Raw genomic sequence first — 21,567 nt, forward strand, 5'->3', positions numbered from 1 at the left:
TTGAACTGCGAAAGGCCCATCGGCCTCCACCATCGGCCTTCAAAGGGCAGGGGCACTCAGCTTGCGCGCACTCTCCCATAATCACATCGGTCATAACCATAAGAAACATTGCAATTCCTGAGCTATCCCTCACTTGCTCGGCCCGGACGCTTGCACGCAAGGCTTGCAAAGTTAGACAGACAATTAGCTAACACGCTAACACGCCATTATAGTAACCAGCCAACAACTCATTCTAGCAGCTCCACAGCGTAAACGCTGCGCTGGAAGGAGCCACCACACCTGCAACACCTCTACCAGCTCCACAGAATGTCCGCAATCCGCATGACATCAATTTCAGTGGCATCAGGGAGACTGGCGCGACCCTCGCGGAAGTCGGCGGTGGTCCAGGTGCGCTGGTGGCCAGAGTCGCGATGGGCTGCGAGCGATGCCGCAGAGCAGCGGGAGGCCTCGCAGTCCTGCCGTTTGACCAGTGCCATGTTGCTGTGTTTGGTGGAGCAGCGATGGGATGGCTAGGACCTTTCGGGCCGCAGACTGGGTTATGAGCGGCCACTGAGCCGCCCACACGCGTGTGGCGTGGCACGTCGGGGAGGGTACGGGCCCGCTGTCAGGGCGGCATCTCCCTTCCCCATGTGGCTGAGTCGCTGGCATCGGTAGCTTTCATGCAGCCAACAGCTGTGACTGCACGCCTAGCTGCGTGATGACCGCAAGGATGAAAGCGCTTCCTCCCACTGCCACAGTGCTCAAAACCGGGCCCTGCGCCCGGCCCCGCTGACGGCCAGAACAACAACAACAAGCGAGGGTTAAAGCCTGGAAGTGGGGCGGGCAAGAGGGCGAAGCAGCCGGGCCTCTACGAGGTAAGGCCGATGATGCGGTGCACGATACAACATGGTGCGGTCGGGCGCAGCTTGGTGCTTCAACACGCGCACCTCTAGCCATCGAGGCATTGCCTTATGCGCATTGGCAACTGGGCGACCCCAACAACAGCAGCAGCAGCAACCGGGCCTGGAGCAGTTCAGATTATCGTTCTCTCACCTCCACGTGCGGCCATCTCCACGTGCGGCCATGCGAGTCATTCTTGCCGTCTTTCTGTGACTGCAGGTGCAAGTGGTGACTCCGCCGCCTCGCTCGCTAGGCATCTACGCGCTGCCCCCCAACACGCAGTGCGGGGAGGAGATCGACGTGGAGGGGCAGGGATACGTGGTGACGGTAGGTCAACGGCCATTTAATGGCTGGGACGACGGCAGGGTGCATGGGAGGAATGCATGCGATCAAAAGGGGTAGTCGTGGCGTGGCGAGCCATTCCGCTGCTCGCGCAAGAACGCCATTATCAGCTGCCGCGCCGTGCTTGTGCCAACACGGCGAGAGAGCTCGCTGGGGACACATGTGGCAGGAGTACAAAAGCTGCAGCGGGTGGGCGGGTGTGGCACACAGCCGCCCTAACGAGCTTGTCGGACACCCCGCACATTGTCTTGCATGCCACGCCTCCGCTGCCCGTCAACCGCGTTTGCCTCTCACATACCCACACAGTTCACTGCACAACCGCTAGCAACCCTCGGATCCGCTTATGTGTTTCGCTTGCACGCGCATGCTGATGCAGACGGTAGTGCTGCAGTACAAGCTGCGCGGAGGCAAGTACGTACGTCACCACAACCGGCTAGACGTGCAGCCCACGGGGCGCTGGCTGGTGAACCAGATGCTTGAGAACCTCATCAAAGCCCGCTACGTGGGGCCCACCGGCAGCCAGGATTAACGTGGCGAGCTGACGGCTATGGGATACCTATGGTGTGGGAGGAGCTCCACGGAATGGGCGGTGGGAGTGGCTGCGTGATGAGGGATGTGGACGTGTGCGCATGTGCTGGGTTGCTGGCGAGGGAGCACCGCGTCTTGCAACAGGCAGCAGGCAAGACGGTGGCTTTGTGCCTTTAGAGTGGCCGTTTGTGAGCGGAGTGGCAGAGCTGAGGGTGTGCGCTGCTGCCAGCTGGCTGGTTATGGCTGGAGGCAGTCACACCGAGCGTTTGAGAGGTGTCCAGGACAGGAGCTCAGAAGGCTGGCAGCGGCAGATGTCGTGTGCAGGCACAGCACATCCACACGCGCAGCACGGGTGCGTTGTATGGTGTGAGCCCACGTTGCGCAGGTGGCGGTGGCATGAGTTTTACCGTTGGCCTTACAGTTGGACCAGGTCGTGTTCGAAATTAGAAGTGACAAGGGAGGGGTCGACCCGGTGCATGCGAAGCCGCAAGCAGCGTGCCGTCATGTGTACGGCATAAGGCTGTCACTGTGCAAGTCGAGGAACAAGGTTGCGAAAGAGGTGGGTGCAGATGGCGAGTACCGCGTTACAGTCATGTAGGGACGTCTTGTGTACAGCATGCACGGCAAGAGGCGATCGGCTAACTGTAAGCAGTAGTACGGTGTGCCGTACGCCAGTGCACCGGAGTATCCTGACATGACGGGAACGCGGGACGCGCTACACTTCATGCACCGGCCAGCACCTCAGCCGGCAAAACATGCCCGATGACCTTTGCCAAGGCTGCGTCTGGCTGCACCAATGACCTCTCCCGCAGCCGGCACAAAGCAGCAGACTACAGGGGTCAGGGGGCACATAGCAGGCGGGCGCTACGCAACGTATGCGGCACGAGGCCATTGCCGGCTCGTAGGAAACGCATTGCTTTGGACGTTTGGTGGCCTGGCGCCACGCATGGGCGGTTGTCAGCAGGCACAGTCCAGCAAGCCCTGTGCGAGACGGGACTGTGCCCCGAACTCTTCTGCTTTGCTGCTCGCAACAATCAGCGGTGCAGCCGTCGGACCCGCACACCCTTTGGAGTGCTTGCAGCCTTTCGAGGACGCTATCTTCATACTCTGTCATAGAGCGCAGGGGTACCGGCTTGCCTCGTACCACACGGGATGAGCGCGACATCCTAATGGCGCGGGTAACCCCGGGCTCTTCACTCCAGGTTATGCGCGGTGCTGTGCAGTGAGGTTGTCCCATAAGGATACGTTTATTGATGCCCATGGCAGGCCTGGATTCCGGAGTCCGCACTCGCCGGGAATGCTTGCAGGGTTCACAACGAAGTCGGGAGGGGGAAAAGGTGCGAGGAAATAGGGCCATGGAGAGGAGCCAAGCGGGGAGATGCGGAGCACAAGATTGTGAATACTGCCAGGCCACATGGCTTGCCTAAATGGTGAAGGACTAGGGGTCCTGCTGCAGACGGGGCTATGCGGATTATGGGCGCGACGGCGTTATCGGGCGGCTGGGCGGAAACCAGTTGCGGAAACCGCGTCCGTTGGAGGGGGGTTAGTCTGTGCGAGTCCAAGAAGGCCCGAAGCGGCACTGTATCGGCGCCGCACACAGCCCGACGCGTAACCCCATCTGAAAACGGTGAGTTGCGCCAAATCGCCTGCCATGTGCTGCTGGTAACGGTGCCGGTACGCTAATGGGTTCGTCTTGCCCTGCACGCTGGACGACCTCTGATGCGCCATCCGTTGACCGTGAACGCGCGGAACTTGGCCTTTGTCCGGCTGCCACAGTTGTACCGGCAACCTGCGCCATTGAAAGGAGCCGAAAATGATACGCCACATCACTGACAGCGAACTCGGAAACCTGGAAACAACTTGGCTGGCGAAAGCTCGCGCCCGCCACTCTCGCTCCGCCACTCTTTGAGTTCTGACACCAGCAGCGGACGCGCGATAATGTCGTGGCTGCCGTGGATGATGGCTCCGAACTAGAACTCACTGCGCCTTCGCGCCCCCAAGTCCAAGGGCACCATAATGATTCGGTTCTGCTCTATCACATTTGCAGCAGCAGCAAGACGGCAACCCTTAGTTGTTTATAGAGCATTGATGGAGCGTATGACTGGTACTGCCTGAGGTCGCTTGGGCCAGGCAAAAGACTACAGGGATTGCACTTCAGTGTATTTGTGTTGGGGCCCTTGGACGGCCATGTGAGCGTGTTCATGTGTAGACCTAGTAGCGTTATACCAGCCCGGCTGACAGGAAGGCAGGGGCGCGAGGCTCTCAAGGGCCGAGGCATCTGTCAAGTAGCAGAAATGTATGCAGCGGCCGACTTGGCTGTTTCAGACCCCCATTCCTGCAGCAGCAACGCCGCCTGCCAGTGAGAGTTTGTGGGTAACGCAGAAAACTACTGATACCCGTGAATTGGGCCGGCGACGGGAAGTAGCGACATCGGTGGGCGCCCGGTCGTACAGGGTCGCGTGCATCAAGGACTCCGCCCAGCAGCCCAAACAGCACGCCACAAACTTGCTCTAGCTACGACGACTGCACGCTTAGCTTACGCTCCACACCACTCATCACCACCACCCACGCTAGACGTTAAGCCTTTCCATCCGTCCGAAATCCTCAAGCTACCTGCAACCCACTCGCGAGCTCCAGCGTCATTTGGCAATAAGTTCAACCAAGCCGAGCGATATCCTCGAGCGGCAGGGCTGGCGTTCCTTGCAGGTGTGAGAGCCGGTAGTGGGTCCGTCGGGGCCGGGCTTCAAGCAACCCAGTGGCCACCACGCAAATCATCAGCCGATAGCTAGCTAATAAGTTTAGCGAAAGTCACGGGGCTGCAGCAGTGTCGCTTCGGGCTCGCGTGTCGATCGGTTGAAGCGACGTTGCTTGAAAATTAGTCGGGGCGTAGCGAATCGAAGCCGGTGCAGCAGTACAAAAGCATATCGATGCTGCAGCACTCGAGTGGTAGCGGGCTTCTTGGGCACCTCGCGGGTAAAACGCGCCCCGCACTTTGCGAGTCGGGTAACTCCTGTCGCGCAACTGGACCGCGAGGCATGCCAAACCGATATAATTTGGTTTAGTTATTAAATGCATGCGTCCAGGGGAGCAACAGCCTGCGACTGCCGTTGCGAGTCTCTCGGCTGCTGCGCTGCTGTGCTCCGTAGCACCTAGCGACGCCCTCGACTTCAGCGGTATAACCATGCCCCTCCCCGCATATGCGTACACAGGTTGAGCACAAAGCTTTAGGCCTCAACCGTTTCATCATACATCGTTCGTCTCTTACTTTGGTGTTGAGGACCTCGCCAACGACGGCCCGCTCTCAGACTCGGCTCTCCGGGCGATAGCCTCCGCCCGCTCCTCCCCTCTCGACCGATAATGGAGCTGCCTGGATACTATAGCAGCGGCAAGGGGGAGCTCGCATATGGTGAGTTGACCCGTCGCACAATCGGACCCGTCACTTCATGCGCAAGCATCCGCCCGCGTGCCAGGCGAGCTGCCGATGTGCTGAGAGCTAACGCGTGGCAATAATCGTGGCATGTGCAGATTCATATGAGAAACATGACAAGCAAGGATTCCTGAAGGGCTTGCTGGGCGGCAAGGACGATGGTGAGTGTGGGCGGTTACCATAGACAGCTGGGCGAGGGAAATGCCTTCCACATCACAAGGCGATAGCAGGGCAAGCACGCTTGCACATCAGCATGCACGCAGCGGGCACCTCCGCGGCTTTGCACGCTGCACAGAGTCCACCACCGCAGCCTGCTATGGTCACTTGAACCGATTGGTGTCCCCCTCCCCGTCCTGCCCGCCTCTCCCCCCGCAGGCAAGAAGGCCTCTCCCAAGGCCTCGCCAGCGCCTGCCTCCCCCTCTGTACCCAAGAAGTTTATGGACATGATCAGCCCGCTCCTGCTTGGCTCCTCCAACAGCAGCAGCGCCGCCAACAGCCCCGCCAACGCCAAGGCGGCGCAGGCGGCGCCGTCCGCCTCGGCCTTTTCCAAGGCCGCGGCGGCGCTGCAGCACGCTGCCGCCGACGGCTGCCCGGCGACCATGACTGATGCCCAGAACATGGACCGCGCGATGTCGTACAACAGCGGCCTGACGGAGTATGTGAACAAGATGAAGATTGACAGCGAGGCCGGCGCCAACGGCCAAGTCGCCGCCGCCGCCGGCAAGCGCAGCAAGCTGAGCAATGAGAGCACTCTGAGCAGCAGCAGCTCCATGTCCGCCATGAGCGTGCAGTCCAGCCGCTCCGCTGGTGCGCCAGTGGCGCCCATGCCGCACCTGACCACCACGCAGCCCGGTGTGGCGCACGTGCACGCGCCGCCCACCAACGTGCATATGCACGGTCACGGTCTGGCGCACGGCCACCACGCCTCGCACGCGCACCACCACCACGCGCCCGCGCCCGCGCCCGCCGCCGTTCCCCAGCAGACCCAGCAGCCGCAGCCCGTGGCCGCCGGCCACAAGCCCGGCGCCGCGCTGAACTCGCACGCCTACGCCTCCAACCTGGACCGCCTGCTGGAGGCCGCGCGCCACTGCCAGCTGCCTCAGTCCGGCCGCCCGCTGCAGCCCATGCCTGCCGACCCGCTGGCCAACCCGCACCACGGCCCCACCATCCCGCTGGTGGTGTCTCCCAACCTGCCGCCGCGCATGCAGCGGCCGCAGTGGCGCCTCACGGACTACCAGCTGGGCGACAAGTTGTACACCGGCTACGCCAGCACTGTCTACAAGGCGGTGTGTCGGGCCTCTGGCGAGGTGGTGGTGCTCAAGATCTACCACCTCATGTCGGTGTGCGACCTGTACAAGTACCAGATCTACCGCGAGGTCCGCGTGCACTCGAACCTGTGCCACGAGAACATCGTGCACCTGTACGCGGCCTTCCAGGAGGGCGACAAGGTGATCCTGGTGCAGGAGTATGCCGACGGCTCAGACCTGTTCACGCTGCTGCACAAGTACGGCGGCCGCCTGAGCGAGCGCCTGGCGGTGCAGCTGGTGCTGGAGCCCTTCCTGCGCGTGCTGCAGTACCTGCACTCCCGCGCCATCATCCACCGGGTGAGTGGCTGACAGCCGTGGCTTTGGCTCCGCTCCGCTCTGCTGTGTTGCCTTTGCGGTAGTCCGTCAGTAGTAGCCGGGTGTTTTGTGATCTTACTGCTTGCTTACCCTTGGCCACCTGAAGCGAAACCGCAACTAAACTCGTACGTGCCCCGCCGCTGCTCCTATTCGTCGCGCGCAGGACATCAAGCCCGAGAACATCCTGTTCAACAAGGCCATGTGCCTCAAGCTAGGCGACTTCGGCCTGGCCATCGACCTGCGCGAGGAGCGCGCCGTCACCCGCGCCGGCACGCTGGACTACATGGCGCCCGAGGTGCTGCGCTGCCCCTTCAAGTCGCGGCCCGAGGAGAACAAGGACAACGAGCGCCTGCACTACTCGGCGCGCGTGGACGCCTGGGCTGTGGGCGTGCTTACCTACGAGCTGCTGGTGGGCTTCCCGCCCTTCTTCGACCAGTCGCGCACCAGCACTGAGGAGCGCATCAACCACTCGATGCCCGCCTTCCCCGCCGGCATGAGCGAGGAGGCCAAGGCCTTCGTGTCGTCCGCGCTGTCCAAGCACGCCGCTGAGCGCCCCACCATCCTCGAGATGCTGCATCACCCCTGGATCGCCCGCTTCTCCTCGCGCCGCTCCATGCGCGCCATGCCTGGCGCCGCCTCGCCGCTCGCCTCGCCCGTGCAGCAGCCCCAGCCGCAGCAGCAGACGCCGCGCCGGCCCGCGCCGCCGCCGGGCGCCACGCCCACCTCGGCCCAGGCCATGCCCGGCTCGCCCGGCACGCCGCTGCGCCCTCCCGCCCCCGTGCCTGCCGGCGGCTTCCCCACTCTCGGCTCGCTCCTGGCTGCGCCGCAGCTGGACGTGAAGCTGTCTGGCCACATGGGCCACCACGCCGCGCCCGCCTCGCCGCAGTCGCCACTGGTTATGAAGAGCAGCAGCGAGAGCACGGAGCTGCTCAACTCGCGCTTCAGCCAGGGCAGCAGCAACGCCAGCATGCAGATGTGAAGGGGCGGCGCCCCTGGAGTGCTGCAGCAGCGGCGCTGCCTGACGGCGTCGTCGTGCTCGACGATGCCGTCGCCGGACGCGTCGGCGCCGCCACCGCTGATGCAATCGTCTCGACGCAGTGATGCCACCGGTGTTGTTGGAAAAGTGGGAGCGGCCTCGGCGGCGGCAGGCTTCTCGTCGGCTGCGGGCGCGCTCCAGGGGTGCGACTCGGTCGCAGCGCCGGCGGGGTGGAGCGGGCCTGCCTCGCCGCCCCGCCGGGATGTAGGTATATTTTCTAAATCAAGATCCGTGCAAGGTGACATGTGCGGCGCATTTGTTGGGACCGGCCTTTGCGGTGTTGACGGCGGCGGCTGCGCGGAATTGTTGCGGCTCGCCGCCTCGCTGCCGGCCGAGACCAACAAGGGCAACAAGCCAGCGTCACGCCGGACCTCGAGCGTCATCGTCATTCGCCGCCGCCCGGGCACGGCTGCTTCCGAGCCGGCCGCGCCTGTGGGCTGTGTGGTCGACCACCGGGTACTGCAGCCCACCCGCACGTGCTTCACCTCAACCACCACTGGTCTGCTGGGCTGGCTCGGGTTTTCATGGTTTGCAGAGAGCACGCAGCAGCAGGAGGACTGAGATCAGGATGGCATCGTCTAACACTTCCAAGTGCAGAAGGTAGAGGCAGGCTTCTTAGTTACAATGCAAAGCAATAATTCGTGGTAGGCATCCTAGAGAGACTCACGGGGCGTAACGCACATTCGGACTGTGGTTGCGGCGGGTGTGTGCCGGGTGGTGTGCAGAATATGTTAGGGCCGGCCGCACCCGTTCGCACAGCTATAGTTTGTCTGTGTTGTTTCGGTGGTGACTTGTTGTAGCTGGTGGTGGACACACAACATGACAATCCCATTTACTTTGCGTTTTTTGTTTCCGGTTGGGCAGGCGTGCACCCCTACGGGAGGTAGTGGAATGCGAAGCTTGGCAGAGTGCCCTGCCATGCGAATGCTCACTCTCCCATGCATTGGCTGTCCGGTTGCGAGTTGACTTGTTATTTGTGGAGATGCATGCGACTGACATTTAGGCTTACTCTGATTGATTCTTGAGGGCAGGTTGAATGTCGCGATACGGCGCAGTCACCCCCGGCTGACCACAGAGATAGAGACGCTCTTTAGTGCCCTGCCCTGGGATTTGACGTGCGCTCCCGTTCACCTGTCGCGGGAAGCCCCCTAGCACCTGGCATGGAGGCTGTAAACTTGGGTGGTAGTGTAGCCGTAACAGAGATAGACTGGATGTGAGGCGCTGGGTACCGGCTTCTTCGTGTTAGTGCGCAGACTTCGGCGGGGTTAGTATCCTTCTTTCTCTATCTCTTTTGCTTCTTTGCACCGGCCTTCGGGCCTCTTGCCTATCTATTTAGCCTTTCTTTCCTGAACTGGCAGCTTACGTGCCCAATTCAGCACTAAGCTAGACTCTAAGTTGGACGGGGGGCTTCATACCTCAACTGTAATCCGCATTTGAGCCACTCGTCCCCGTTCGCACATGTTGGATACCGTAGCCAATTCTTGGGAGGATGCAATGCCGGGGACAGACAACACCGCAGAAACTTGCCACCGCTAGCCACCGCAAGCTGAAGTCCCTTGGTGCGCGCTTAAGCGTCTCCACCGTGCACACTCTTACGGCATACGGGGGCAGCAGGCCAGCAGCGGACGACGTAGGCAAGTAGCACCAGTCATGCTTGTCTCATGGCAACAGCATTGCAATCTACCGTTTGTAGGCTAGACCTGGACTCTCTGGAGTCAAGGCCTAGCCTGAACGCGTCGCGCTTGCAAGCAGCAATTGATGCGCGGTGGTGCCAACTTTCCGATGGGCTTCAGGGCATGGCACACTTCAAGCAGCACCTTTTGCTGCTACGCGCGTACAGCCCCATACTGCCCCTCCCCCCTTGTGCTGATTTAGGAGATCGCGACACCAACGCGGCAGCCAGCATCCGCCTAATCACCGCATGCCAGGAGGAGGGACTGCCGCGGCCAACGGCGCTCACACGCCCCAACCCTGGCGGTGGAAGAGGAGGAGGCACACGACAGGGCGGTGGTGGCGACGGCGGTGACAGCGATGGGGACGGCGGGGAAGGTGGAGGAGGACGCAGGCGCGCGCCTGGCGCAGCGCTGCGAGCGGCGGCAGCAGAGGCGGCGGCAGGTGCTGCCGCCGGCGCTGCCGCTGCGACTGCTGTGCAGCAGGGCGGCGGCGCATATGGCTAGATAGAGACAGTTTTGTACGCATGCCGTCCGGCCTAAGTCCGTCGACGAGGAGAAGCCGGCAGCCGATAGCCCCCATACACCCCGCTAACCGATCCCAAGTGGTCACAAACGCGTAGGGCGAAGGCGGTCCCGTCACTGGATGGTGCCTGATGGTGGCCGCGCTTTGCGGGTGGGCGCAGCGCCTGGACGAGGGGCGGTGGCTGAGGCCCCCGGTTAACCCCGAGACCAGGAGAAGATGAAAAGGCCGCGGATTCTGCAAAAGCAGCCCGGAAAAACTTCGACGCCTCAGTGCTCGGCTTGGGGAGGCGAGGCAGCAGGTAGCGGGGCGACCAGGAGCAGCGTGGCTGGGCAGTGGCCGAGGGCAGGAGTCACAGCAGGAGTGTGCGTCCTTCCGCGCTGAACGGCTGCTCGGTGCTGTTTCGACAGTGGGGGTTGCTTCATGCGACACGACAAGTGCGCAAGCCAACACCACTGACCGGCAGTGCAGGCGGAGGGGGGGGAGGGGGGCGGAGGACAGCGACAAGGCAGTCTTGCGGTGCGTCGGCCCGTCGCCGGATACCTCCGGCAACACATCATATACTGCATATGAGCAGCATTTACATCTAGCCACTGGACATTGGCGAGCCCAGGTTAGCGAAGGTTGGAGACCTTGTCATCGGATGCATGGGCAAGGGCCCAGGCGTCTTTGCCTGCGCTCGCGCAGGTGTCAGTTCCTTTTGCGAGTTGCATATTCGGGTACTCTCCCGATTATCCTCGTCTATCTCTCTTTAACAAAAGCCAGGTTAGTGCATCGGCGGCTTGTGCTTTGGTTGCCTGCCTCTGAGTGCAGCAGCACGGAAGAGCAGCTTTAGATTGCCTAGTGTGGTCGATTTGAGACAAAGGACGCTGATCAGGGGTATCCGGAGCCTAGGCGCCGCCCAGCCTCGGTCGGCGCCTCCACGCTCTTGCGGTCTGTCTGACGCCCCTTCCCTGTGATGTGATTGGTGCAGGCAAAATGTCTGAGGGCAAGGAGCATCTGTCCATCGTCATGTGAGTGAACTGGGCCCGGAGCAGCGAGGCGCCCCGCAAGCAGATTCTGGCTGTCTGGAGGGGAGAGGGCAATGGATGTGCAACCTCTTGCCTGCAAGACCCGGAAATAATGTTGTTCCTTTGCCTGGTCTTTTGCGCTTTGCAGTTGCGGCCATGTCGACTCCGGCAAGTCGACCACCACTGGTCGCCTGCTGTTCGAGCTCGGCGGTATCCCCGAGCGTGAGCTGGAGAAGCTGAAGGAGGAGGCCGCTGCCCTGGGCAAGTCCTCTTTCGCCTTCGCCTTCTACATGGACCGCGCTAAGGAGGAGCGTGAGCGTGGTGTGACCATCGCCTGCACCACCAAGGAGTTCTTCACTGACCGCTGGCACTACACCATCATCGACGCCCCCGGTAAGGCTCACGGCTGGAGTACAGGGGGGCAAGGCGGACATGCATGTGGCTGGATGGGGGTCACGGGCTGTTGAGGGTTGGACGCAGGGGGAGGAGGGGAAGGGATGGCGGGGGAAGCCGTGCTCTAACTGGGTGGGACGAGGCGGCGCCCGTGTGTGGCACACTACATAAAGACCACACCTGCCAACAAAGCCTGTCGACCAGAGCGGTCCTGATGAGTGACACGCACTGCTTGTTGCCCCCTCCGCACAGGTCACCGCGACTTCATCAAGAACATGATTTCCGGTGCCGCCCAGGCCGATGTGTGCCTGCTGATGGTGCCCGCTGACGGTAACTTCACCACCGCCATCCAGAAGGGTGACCACAAGGTGCGCACCCAGGGAAAGGACACCAGGCAGGGGGCAAACGCATTGGCGAACTGTATTCATTCAACGAACTGTGCCACCCAACTCGCTTACACATCCATTCTTGAACACCTACTGATCGAACTGTTTGTCTGTGACCCATTGTCTCTGCAGGCCGGTGAGATCCAGGGCCAGACCCGCCAGCACGCTCGCCTGATCAACCTGCTGGGTGTCAAGCAGCTGATTGTGGGTGTGAACAAGATGGACTCCGACACTGCCGGCTACAAGAAGGAGCGCTACGATGAGATCGCCAACGAGATGCGCCACATGCTGGTGCGCGTGGGCTGGAAGGACGACTTCGTCAACAAGTCGGTGCCCATCCTGCCCATCTCCGGCTGGCTGGGTGACAACCTGATCACCAAGGTGCGTGTGGCGGCAGTGCGCCCCGTTACAGGTGCAGGAGGCGGCAGCTCTGGGGTTTGGAGTACCGCTGGACTTAAATATGCGTTCCGCGGGGGCTGCTGTGAGCTCCTGATTTTTGCCGCCGCCGCTGTGCGCAATCCTACCGCGTTGCTGACCTCTGCCCTTCTCTCCCCCCCTCCTGTCCCCCTGCAGTCCACCAACATGACCTGGTACTCCGGCCAGGAGGTGGTCAACCTGAAGGGCGAGAAGATCCAGGTGCACACCCTGCTGGACGCCCTGAACAGCTTCGTGGTCGTGCCCGAGCGCAAGACCGACGCCCCCCTGCGTCTGCCCATCTCCGGCGCCTACAAGATCAAGGGTGTCGGTGATGTGCTGGCCGGCCGCGTCGAGCAGGGCGTGGTCAAGCCCGGTGATGAGGTGATCTTCCTGCCCACCCACACCACCGCCAACCCCTGCACCGGCAAGGTGTTCACCGTGGAGATGCACCACAAGCGTGTGGACAAGGCCGGCCCCGGCGACAACGTCGGCATGAACATCAAGGGTCTGGACAAGGGCAACATGCCCCGCACCGGTGACGTGATGATCCTGAAGTCGGACCAGACCCTGAAGATCGTCAAGGACTTCACCGCCCAGATTCAGACCCTGGACATCCCCGGTGAGGTCAAGAAGGGCTACTCGCCCATCGGCTTCGTGCGCTGCGGCCGCTCCGCTTGCCGCATCAGCGGCATCAACTGGAAGGTCGGCAAGGAGACCGGCGGCAAGAAGATGGAGAACCCCGTCGGCCTGAAGGCCAACGAGATGGCTGAGGTCGTCTACGAGCCCACCCAGCCCCTGATCGTGGACTCCTTCAAGAACTGCGAGGGCCTGTCCCGCATTGCCTTCCTGGACGGCAACACCGCCGTCATGCTCGGCAAGGTGGTGTCGGTCACCCACAAGTAGGGAGCTAACGCTGGTGGCGACGCCGGTGAGGCGGGCACGGAGCTGGAGCGGCAGCAGCGCATGCGGCGGCAGCAGCAGCAGGCGCCGGGTTGTAGCAGCAGCGTGCCGGCAGAGCCGATGACGCTAGTGGCGGGGGGTCGCGGTGCGACGGAGCTGGTGGGGAGCTGGGGCTTCGGGTGGCCTAGGATGCTAACCGCGCAAGAGGCTGTGTGCGAGGTTGCTTCGGGCTCCGGCGGGTATGCTAGCCGGCTTGATTGTTTCGTTGGTTGGCAGCGGGTGCGGGCTGTTGGGCGTGCTGCAAGGCGTGTCCCAGCCCCGCTCGACACGTCGTGCGTGGAGCTTCGCTGTTCCTTTGGGGCGGCTATTGTTCGGGCAGGCGGTTGCAGGGGAGTGGGCTGGCGTGATGGCGGCATAAAGCCAGGGAGACCTTCACTATGCGCCTTCACGGCATGACGGCCTGAAAAGGCTCTCACTTCTCACTGACCTGACGCTGACTGTAAACACGACTGGTGTGACGTTGGTGTGTAGTCCACGGGCAGCCAATGAAGGGCGGGATGGATGCGTCTCAGATCCAGTACCGTAGTTGTTTGTGTAGGTTCCGGCACACCCCAAGTTGTGTGGGTGGACTACAAGCAGGAACGGGGGAAATGTTGCGCACGCGGTAGCTGTTCCGCAGTAGCCCTCCCAAACCCCTGGCCACTAGTCCGAGAGCGTGGAACTACGTGAAAGGGGGCATGAGAGGGCAACCGCTGCAGCCTGCAGGCACACGCTAGGCACACGCTTCAACGGCTCGAAGTATATGCGCCAACTTCCTGCTCTGTCGAGACCGGTAGTGCGCTTGAGCTACCGCCGACGTGTAGGACCACCGCCCCTCACTAGAGCAGAATGTACAGAACACCGCCGGCCTTCAATTTTACAGTCAGCTGGCGGCTCGTGCACCGGTGCACCTTGCGTCCCGTGTGCACTCCACAGCGCGTGGCTTGAGCGTCCACCTCCACCTCTTCCTCACTCACATCTAGCTCGCTTACCACTCTCTCCATCGGCGTTGGAGGGTCCCCCCTTGCCCATCCTCATCCCTTGAAGTCAGTCTGTCTATAGTCGTTCACACAATCGTTTTGGCTATCCGCCCGTCACTCAGTCACATAAATGTCTATAGCCCGTCAAAACCGCGCTGCACCGTAGCACCCTAGCAGCGCCCACGCCCATGCCCTCATACCCGGCCGCAGCGCCGGTCCGAGTCCATCAGTCCTTACACCAGTCCTGCACTGCTACGCTATTTACACGAGAACGTTTGCGAGATTACTCGCGGATGGCCTCCAGCAGGCGCGAGAAGTAGAAGCTGGTGGCGGTCATCTCACGCTTGGTGACCTTGAAGCCGGCGCGCTTGAGGGCAGCCTCCACGTCCTCCTCACGGTGCAGGTAGGCGCGGGTGGCCTGCACGAAGGCGGGCCATGGGTGGGACGAGGGGCCACACGGTGTAACAACGCTGCGACATGCGGTAGCATCGGCGACACCTCAAGGCGCCGTGTGCCCCCACATCCCAGTGCCATGCACCGCCGGTAGCAACCACTTGGAACAACAACGTCAGCTCGTCATTGCACCCCAATAAGTGCACATCAGCCCTGCCCCTTCGCAGGCTGCGCACCTTGCTGGGGCCGGGGAACAGCTCGCCAATGCGCTTGAGGATGCTGTACGACAGCGTCTTGGGTGCGAACGAGATGATGAGGCGGCGGTCGGACAGACCCGCCAGGTGCGTGATCATGGCGTCCACCTTGTCCTGCGGGGTGAGGAGGGCGCGGGAGAGAGGAAACGGCGTAAGCAGGCGGAGCGCGGCCAGACGATGCTGCTGTGAGGGCTGTCCCCGAGCTTCAAAGCGCACGCGGCTGTGGCACAGGGGCCTGCACCGGTGTGCCATTTCAGTCACCGCCAAACGCTGCAGCCCAGTCCACCACTGTCAGCAGCCCCGCCCTCCCCGCCCCAAATGGCATATGTGACATACAATTGCACTCGCCACATTTCCCCACGGCTTGTATGGGTTCATGTGGGCTAGCAGTTGACTCTTTCCAACACACAACGTGTGCAAACGACACGCCCGCCCAATCCGCACCGGGCCCCGGCCGCACCTGGGGGTAGTGAATCATCACGTCCAGGCAAGTGACCGTGTCGTACTTGCCCTTGACGGACCTGCGGCAGTGAGGGCGGGTGCGGAAAGGCGACAGCTTGGTCGGTTGGGGTTCGGAAACACGCACGCACGGCAGCCCTCGCCCGCGCTCGGTCGCGGGCCCCCTCCAACCCGACTTCCGACCCCGTCCCTTTTCCCGTCCCGTTCCGTTCCACGGAGTCCTACGCCCTGCGCTCGCCATGATGTGATGATGGTCCCCTCCAGCCGCGCTGGTCGCCTCGTGAACAACAGCGCTGGAGCCATTGGCTGGCCCTCATCCCTTTCCGCCCTCGCACTCTTCCCCGATTGGCAGTGGTTAATAATGGAAGTGGAATGAACTACCCCCCCCCCCCACCACCACCACCGTGTCCATTCACGGCGCGCCCGCAGACACTTCTTGCCGTCCTCCATTCAGCTTCCATGCCCGACAGCGCCTCCCGTCTTGCGGCCCTTTTCCTTCCTCCCCTGACCTCGGCCCTCCTACCCTCCTCCGCTTTCATATTTCCCCGCCTGATCTGCTTCCCGCCTCCATTGTGTTCGCGTGCTTTTGTTCCAACCACCAGTTCTCCTATCCCCCTCCCCTTTGTTCCCTCGTTCCTTCCTCGCGCCCTCCCTCTCCCGTCCTCTCTCTCCCCAGCACTCACTCCAGGTCCAGCGCCTCGAACTTGGGCGCCACCTTGGGCGCCTTGCCCTGCCCGGCCGCCACCGCCTGCTGGTAGCGCTGCTCCGCCTCAGACGCCATGGCGGCGGAGATGTCGGAGGCGCTGACGGCGGCGCCGCGCAGCGCCAGCGGGATGGCCAGGCTGCCTGTGGGTGGTGTGTTGGGAGGAGGTGTGCCGAGGGGCAGAGGGAGCGGGAGGAGAGGCGGTCATGAGTTGCCGGGAGAGGTCGTGCTAAGCATGTGTGGGTCGTCGCCTCCGGCGGTGGGAATACCATAGTGCTGGCTTGCCAAGCAAACTGCTTGGCGCTGCCGAATTGCATTCTTGGCCGCGGGGTACGCCCACGACTCGGCACGCCCTGCTATTGCGTCATCATAAGCCTTCTGTCCGTGCACCATGTCCGTGCTTCCTGCAACCTTTCCAAACACGTTCACCTGCCCCAGCCCCTTCCGCCCTCTTACCCTCTACCCGCACGCCAACCAGCGCCATCCCCGCGACAGCCTCCTCCCCTCCTCCTGCCCCTCCTTCTACCCCCCGGCCCACGGCCCTCTGCCCCTCCCACCTGTCCCGCAGCCGCAGTCCGCCACGGTGATGCCCTGCACGCTGCCCTCCTCGTCCACCCAGCGCAGCACCTTGTCCACCGTCTGCGCGTGGCCAGTGCGGATGTCCAGCTGCACCTTGTTCACCTCGTCCGTCTCGCCGTAGATCTTGCGCCAGCGCTCGAAGCCGGCAGTGTTGAAGTAGTCCTTCACCTGATGGGGTGATGGGGGGAGGGGGTGAGGGGAGGTGGTCGCTGCGGGCGCGAGTGCGCGGAGCGACGTGGCTGTTGCTGGCGTGGTTGTCGCGCTAGCTGCTGATATCAAGCTGCAACACTAGATCTGCCAGGGTATCCGGGTAGCGGTAGATGATGCTGAACTTCGTCGGTGGCTGTCCGGACAATTCACAGCAAACCCAGTCCGTGAGAAGACCGGATCCGCGGAGAGGGGTGGCACGTCCCCATACCCGGCGCAGAACACAGCTGGGGCGCAGGGTCGGATTGCTGCCTCCAACTCAAATTGAAGCCTGTATTTTGGACTCACCGCCTCCTTCTCATCGCCGTCGAATGACTTCATCTGCTCCGAGCGGCTGCGAGGAGCAGAAACGCGATGTTTGCTTGCGTGATGCCATCCTAGCCAAGCACGCGCATCTGCATTAAGATCTGAGGCACTCCTGCACCCTTCTCACCGCTTCTGAGGGTCAGTAGCGACAAGCAGGGCGCCCAGGCCCACAACAGCGCCCACTCCGCCAACCGCGAAGGTCAGCGAGCCAACATCGGCAGTTTGAGCAATCTCAGAAGCCATAGCAGCGGAGGTGGTCGCCACGGTCATGGCAGAGGCCAGCGCGGCAGCCTGGGCCGGGCGCGAGGCATGCGCGACGACGCTCCGCCGGGCCACAGCCGGGCGGGCCGAGGTAAAAGGCTTGGTGTTTAGGCACTGCATTTTTAATTGGTCCTAAATATAAAGCGACAGATTGGTGGGGGGTGCACAAGAAATGGAAGTTTTAGTCCCCATTCTTTGCCCGCAAACCGGTTTCCCGCAGGCCGCGCCTTGTGCTGACGCCAGCTTGCCATGCATACTCGTAATCCTACATAAGCACTCTTTGCCACTCACCTCAGTCACTGAAGTCCTCTCGTGTTGGCAACCTGAGACACCTCTGCAACACCCCATTCGCCGTCCCTTCGGCGGGGAGAAGCTTCTGAGCGCACACTGACACTGCTTAATGCTGGCGGGCGCTGTCAACAGCGCAACACGTGCATATCTTACCCTTTGGCAACTGCGAATGCGGTCCTCGCTCACGCTCGGGCAGCGCCTGCATGCGCAGCGTCATGGCGTCCCACCGCACTCCTTGGCAACTGGAACGAGTGCGAGGGCGAACCATCGCATGGCTGTTAGTGCTTCCGCCACGCAGCGAAGTGGACCCGCCGGCAGCGAACCTGTAAGTAGGTGGGGGTTCGGGCCGTATGACGTCGAGGCCAGGTGCTGTCTTGCGCGTGGCCCTTGTAACGGAGGCACCTGATGCAGCGCCAACCCCAGCTTCCCAAGTCCCCACCCCGCAATCCGCGTGTACCCTTACAGGCCGACCAGCCACGCATTGGGCCACTGGCGCTGGCGGCCGGCACTGCGCTATGTCTCATGCTTGGCTCAGGCTTTGCGCCTGAGGGCAGCAGCGGTGCACTTGCGCCGCTGGGGGCGCTGGCGGTCCGCCCCGCACACGCCGAGGCGACGACGCTGAAGGGCACGCCCATGGCTAGCCGGGCGGCAGATCTGACGGCGCCGTCGGTGCGCGATGCGGTGCCGCTGCAGCGCAACATCGACCCGCTCACCATGCAGCTGCCGGATGCGCCGCCGGACCTCACGCCGGAGGTAGGCGGTGGCTGAACAGCGGGTTGCAGCCAGAGGAATGGGAGCTGTGTTGGCAGCGGCAGGAGGTCGGCCGGGCTGATGCCGGGAACAGCACGTATGGCGGGAGGTTAAGCGGCCACAATGCGTCTCGCTGCTCCCCGCCAATCGCAGGAGGTTCGCGCTATTCGCATCTTCGCACGTAACACGCCTTCGGTCGTCAACATCACGAATTTCCGTCAGGTGTGTCATTTGCACTCGCGACCCACAACGCGACGATTGCGACGCGTTTTGGTTGGCTACCGGTCATAGATAGACCTCCAACCCGTCCTTTCTCCTGATCCTGAGCAGGTGCCGGTGCAGTCGGTGTACGGCTTCGGTCGCGGCGGGTTCAGCATGGACACGGAGAAGGTGCCGGCGGGGCTGGGCAGCGGGTTCGTGTGGGACGACAAGGGGTGAGTACGCACGAGCTCGGGGTGGGGGGTTGGGAGGAGGCCGGGGCACACGGGCAGCATCTGGGAGCGCTGACAGCCAGTTGGGGACCTTGGCGGCATTGCCATTCAAGATTGCAACAACATTGCTTCATGTCTCAGGCGGCGTATGTGCCACCGGCGCTGCGCTTGAGTACCGTATGCTGGGCTAAGGCCGCGCCGCTTCCTCCTGTTGTAGGCACATCGTGACCAACTACCATGTCATCAAGGTAAGCACAAAAGCCCGCGTCTTCACATCAGGAGTCCAAGCCTACGGTAATCAGCAACACAGATACTTGTTGAAAGCGAGCTATGCGACTACCGGAGTGAGTCAGAATCGCTTGGTTCGGTACACGCCTGCCATGCCGTACACACACAGGGCGCTGACGAGGTCAAGGTCACGCTGCTGGACCAAACCACCTACACCGCAAAGGTAATGCCAACGCACCAACAGCATCACCTAGCACAGAGTCCAAGCAGTAACCCGTCACTCCACGTGACCTGAAGCTGCTGAGGCGCAAGTCCTGCCATTGCCTTTCGCCTTGCCGTACTCGTCTTGGGAACTAGGTGGTGGGCGGCGACGCGGACAAGGACGTGGCTGTGCTGCGGCTGGTGGACGCCGGCGACAAGATCAGTGCGCTGACGCCGGTGACACTGGGCAGCAGCGCGCAGCTGCTGGTGGGGCAGCGCGTGTTCGCCATCGGCAACCCGCTGGGGCTGGAGCACGTGAGTGGCGGGTGGCGGGTGGCGGGTGGCGGGTGGCGGGTGGCGGGTGGCGGGTGGCGGGTGGCGGGTGGCGGGTGGCGGGTAGCGGGTGGCGGGGCATGGGTTATGTAGGTCAAGGGCTGTTTTTAAGCCCAATGCTGTTGCGCGAGGTGGTTGAAGGCAATGTGGTAAACCCGTCAATTTCCGGTTGCATCACTCTCTCTGCTGCCTGTGCTCCCACGCCGCGCTGCCGCTGCTCAGACGCTGACGTCGGGGATTGTGAGTGGCCTGAACCGCGAGCTGAGCACCGGCACATTGACCATCAAGGGGCTGGTGCAGACTGACGCCGCGATCAACCCCGGCAACAGTGGTGAGGTTGCGTAGCGGCGTCTTCTGGGCTTGTTGGGCACTTGGGCCTGCTGGACACCCATGGCCGCATACGGCCCGCACGCCGCATTCTATGTTAGCATTCACGTTGCCACACGGTCCAACCGGCGCTCCCACTCTTCCCATCACCTTGGAGTTGTGCATTACGGTACCCTCCCGTCGCCCTCCCCTCCCCAACTCAGGCGGAGTGCTGCTGGACAGCGCCGGCCGGGTGATCGGCATCAACACCGCCATCGCCGACCCGACCGGCAAGGGCGCATCCTCCGGCGTGGGCTTCGCGCTGCCCATCGACAGTGTGCGCGGCCTGGTAGACCAGATCCTGACCTACGGCCGCGTGCTGCGGCCCGTGCTGGGAGTCAGCCTGGCGCCGCCGCAGGTGCTCAAGCAGCTGGGCCAGCCGGGCGTGCTGGTGCTAGAGGTGAGCGCTGGGAGTGGGAGTGGTTGGGGGGGGGGCGTGTGGGCTGTGGGGAGGGTGGCAGGCAAGAGGCGGTGTGGGGGGGGGGGGGGGGGCTGGACAGGGCAGCGAAGGCATCGAGGCTGAGCTCGCCTAGGTTAGAGGCTGAGAGCATGGATTGTGTGTGCTGCCCGAAGGCACTGCCGACCCGCATGTTTCTCCCCAAGCCTCTGCTTGTGTCCGAGACCATACCGCCCGGCCTTAACACGCTGACGCCTGCCTCTCTTCGCCCGTCTGCCCCCGCCTGCATATGTAGGTGCCCAAGGGCTCCCCCGCGGAGAAGGCCGGCATCAAGCCCACCATGCGCGACCGCTTCAGCGGCTCCCTGGTGCTGGGCGACATCATCACAGGCATTGACGGCAAGGCCGTAAAGAACTATTCGGACCTGGTGAGAGCGGGTGGGCGGCTGGGCGCGTTGGGGGCAGTGGCGGATGGGGACATGAACTGCAGGCTGATGAGGCAGGTTGCATGTGTAGTATGGCCTCAAGTATGCGGGGTAAGGTGTTGCCAGGCGAGCAGTGCTCTGACGGGGGTGGTCTTTTCTCGTGCCTGCAGGTGGAGGCGCTGGATGAGAAGCGCGTGGGCGACACAGTCAAGGTGCGTGGGCGGGGCCCTACAGGAACAGCCCCCTGTGTAGTGGTATCGCCTTCAAGCCAATAAAGCTGGTGCCTGGTGGCGACCGGGTCACTGGGTATCCAACAGGACGGCTTCATTGGGCTTACGCTGCGCAACGGTAATCAGCCTTATCTGCACGCGTGCGCTTGTCTGGTGTTGCTGCCACACGCAGGTGGACATCCTGCGCAGTCAGACTGACAACCTATTCGCGAGCGGCACTGCGCGGAAGATGTCTGTGTACATCACTTTGGGCGAGCGCGGGCAGGTCAATGTGACTGAGTAATGGCGCGACACGCCATGCGGTAGCAGCACTGGTGCACATTGATCCGAAGGTTATGGCGCAGTTGTTGTGTTGTGTTCCGCCTTCCGCTCTGGTCTACGTACGCATTAGTTCCGCAACACTCGTCAATACTTGTGTTCCTGGTTCTGCGCCAGCGCACGATGTGAGGAGGGGCAGGCAGCGTACTGGGATGGCTGCATTAAGGCAATCTGAATAGCCGTTATTACAGAGGAGAGCCAATTCCCTCTAGAATGCGACAAGTTGCTACTGCGGTGGCCGGCCGGTCTGTAGGGCTCATGTCACCTGTAACACACCAATGCAC

At 62.5% G+C, this 21,567-nt stretch overlaps 5 protein-coding genes across 5 annotated transcripts; 4 read left to right on the forward strand and 1 right to left on the reverse strand.

Annotated features, from left to right (window-relative positions):
• Positions 1 to 85: 85 nt before the first annotated feature.
• CHLRE_12g498700v5 (uncharacterized protein) lies at positions 86 to 2,412 on the forward strand. The gene is made up of 4 exons (XM_001702293.2): positions 86 to 387; positions 738 to 854; positions 1,099 to 1,206; positions 1,598 to 2,412. Exons 1-4 carry the CDS (start codon positions 307 to 309, stop codon positions 1,748 to 1,750), a joined length of 459 nt encoding a protein of 152 aa, XP_001702345.1. The 5' UTR covers positions 86 to 306; the 3' UTR covers positions 1,751 to 2,412.
• Positions 2,413 to 3,665: 1,253 nt separating this feature from the next.
• Positions 3,666 to 9,272, forward strand: CHLRE_12g498650v5 (uncharacterized protein). Its single transcript, XM_043068043.1, has 5 exons — positions 3,666 to 4,455; positions 4,959 to 5,155; positions 5,275 to 5,337; positions 5,552 to 6,780; positions 6,962 to 9,272. The coding sequence occupies exons 2-5, from the start codon at positions 5,107 to 5,109 to the stop codon at positions 7,775 to 7,777; spliced, it is 2,157 nt and encodes a 718-aa protein (XP_042918322.1). The 5' UTR covers positions 3,666 to 4,455; positions 4,959 to 5,106; the 3' UTR covers positions 7,778 to 9,272.
• Positions 9,273 to 10,045: 773 nt separating this feature from the next.
• CHLRE_12g498600v5 (uncharacterized protein) lies at positions 10,046 to 14,027 on the forward strand. Its single transcript, XM_043068042.1, has 7 exons — positions 10,046 to 10,180; positions 10,715 to 10,796; positions 11,001 to 11,040; positions 11,186 to 11,430; positions 11,683 to 11,798; positions 11,949 to 12,197; positions 12,390 to 14,027. Exons 1-7 carry the CDS (start codon positions 10,151 to 10,153, stop codon positions 13,134 to 13,136), a joined length of 1,509 nt encoding a protein of 502 aa, XP_042918323.1. The 5' UTR covers positions 10,046 to 10,150; the 3' UTR covers positions 13,137 to 14,027.
• Positions 14,028 to 14,037: 10 nt separating this feature from the next.
• Positions 14,038 to 17,465, reverse strand: CHLRE_12g498550v5 (uncharacterized protein). The gene is made up of 7 exons (XM_001702328.2): positions 17,181 to 17,465; positions 17,036 to 17,081; positions 16,519 to 16,708; positions 15,942 to 16,104; positions 15,260 to 15,320; positions 14,782 to 14,913; positions 14,038 to 14,570 (listed from the first exon to the last, which is right to left on the reverse strand). Exons 1-7 carry the CDS (start codon positions 17,432 to 17,434, stop codon positions 14,436 to 14,438), a joined length of 981 nt encoding a protein of 326 aa, XP_001702380.1. The 5' UTR covers positions 17,435 to 17,465; the 3' UTR covers positions 14,038 to 14,435.
• A 160-nt stretch (positions 17,466 to 17,625) lies between these two features.
• On the forward strand, positions 17,626 to 21,567 carry CHLRE_12g498500v5 (uncharacterized protein). Its single transcript, XM_043068041.1, has 12 exons — positions 17,626 to 17,930; positions 18,071 to 18,358; positions 18,509 to 18,577; positions 18,686 to 18,789; positions 19,004 to 19,034; positions 19,184 to 19,237; positions 19,372 to 19,530; positions 19,771 to 19,879; positions 20,079 to 20,314; positions 20,607 to 20,738; positions 20,906 to 20,947; positions 21,138 to 21,567. Exons 1-12 carry the CDS (start codon positions 17,877 to 17,879, stop codon positions 21,246 to 21,248), a joined length of 1,389 nt encoding a protein of 462 aa, XP_042918324.1. The 5' UTR covers positions 17,626 to 17,876; the 3' UTR covers positions 21,249 to 21,567.

Source organism: Chlamydomonas reinhardtii, chromosome 12, assembly GCF_000002595.2.
Source record: "Chlamydomonas reinhardtii strain CC-503 cw92 mt+ chromosome 12, whole genome shotgun sequence".
NCBI classification, from domain to species: Eukaryota; Viridiplantae; Chlorophyta; class Chlorophyceae; order Chlamydomonadales; family Chlamydomonadaceae; genus Chlamydomonas; species Chlamydomonas reinhardtii.

What these genes read in the sequence shown, in the direction of transcription:
- CHLRE_12g498550v5 (XM_001702328.2), bottom strand. Translation starts at nt 17,434, where the DNA reads ATGCAGTGCCTAAACACCAAGCCTTTTACCTCGGCCCGCCCGGCTGTG. An exon ending in GCTACTGACCCTCAGAAGCG is followed by an intron (nt 17,082 to 17,180) that starts GTGAGAAGGGTG and finishes TGCTCCTCGCAG; the next exon opens with CCGCTCGGAGCAGATGAAGT. An exon ending in GGACTGCGGCTGCGGGACAG is followed by an intron (nt 16,105 to 16,518) that starts GTGGGAGGGGCA and finishes CACCACCCACAG; the next exon opens with GCAGCCTGGCCATCCCGCTG.
- CHLRE_12g498650v5 (XM_043068043.1), top strand. Translation starts at nt 5,107, where the DNA reads ATGGAGCTGCCTGGATACTATAGCAGCGGCAAGGGGGAGCTCGCATAT. An exon ending in CAAGGGGGAGCTCGCATATG is followed by an intron (nt 5,156 to 5,274) that starts GTGAGTTGACCC and finishes TGGCATGTGCAG; the next exon opens with ATTCATATGAGAAACATGAC. An exon ending in GCTGGGCGGCAAGGACGATG is followed by an intron (nt 5,338 to 5,551) that starts GTGAGTGTGGGC and finishes CTCCCCCCGCAG; the next exon opens with GCAAGAAGGCCTCTCCCAAG.
- CHLRE_12g498500v5 (XM_043068041.1), top strand. Translation starts at nt 17,877, where the DNA reads ATGGCTGTTAGTGCTTCCGCCACGCAGCGAAGTGGACCCGCCGGCAGC. An exon ending in ACATCACGAATTTCCGTCAG is followed by an intron (nt 18,578 to 18,685) that starts GTGTGTCATTTG and finishes GATCCTGAGCAG; the next exon opens with GTGCCGGTGCAGTCGGTGTA. An exon ending in CCAACTACCATGTCATCAAG is followed by an intron (nt 19,035 to 19,183) that starts GTAAGCACAAAA and finishes GTACACACACAG; the next exon opens with GGCGCTGACGAGGTCAAGGT.
- CHLRE_12g498600v5 (XM_043068042.1), top strand. Translation starts at nt 10,151, where the DNA reads ATGGTGCCTGATGGTGGCCGCGCTTTGCGG. An exon ending in CACCATCATCGACGCCCCCG is followed by an intron (nt 11,431 to 11,682) that starts GTAAGGCTCACG and finishes CCCTCCGCACAG; the next exon opens with GTCACCGCGACTTCATCAAG. An exon ending in TCCAGAAGGGTGACCACAAG is followed by an intron (nt 11,799 to 11,948) that starts GTGCGCACCCAG and finishes TTGTCTCTGCAG; the next exon opens with GCCGGTGAGATCCAGGGCCA.
- CHLRE_12g498700v5 (XM_001702293.2), top strand. Translation starts at nt 307, where the DNA reads ATGTCCGCAATCCGCATGACATCAATTTCAGTGGCATCAGGGAGACTG. An exon ending in GGAAGTCGGCGGTGGTCCAG is followed by an intron (nt 388 to 737) that starts GTGCGCTGGTGG and finishes CCACTGCCACAG; the next exon opens with TGCTCAAAACCGGGCCCTGC. An exon ending in AGCAGCCGGGCCTCTACGAG is followed by an intron (nt 855 to 1,098) that starts GTAAGGCCGATG and finishes CTGTGACTGCAG; the next exon opens with GTGCAAGTGGTGACTCCGCC.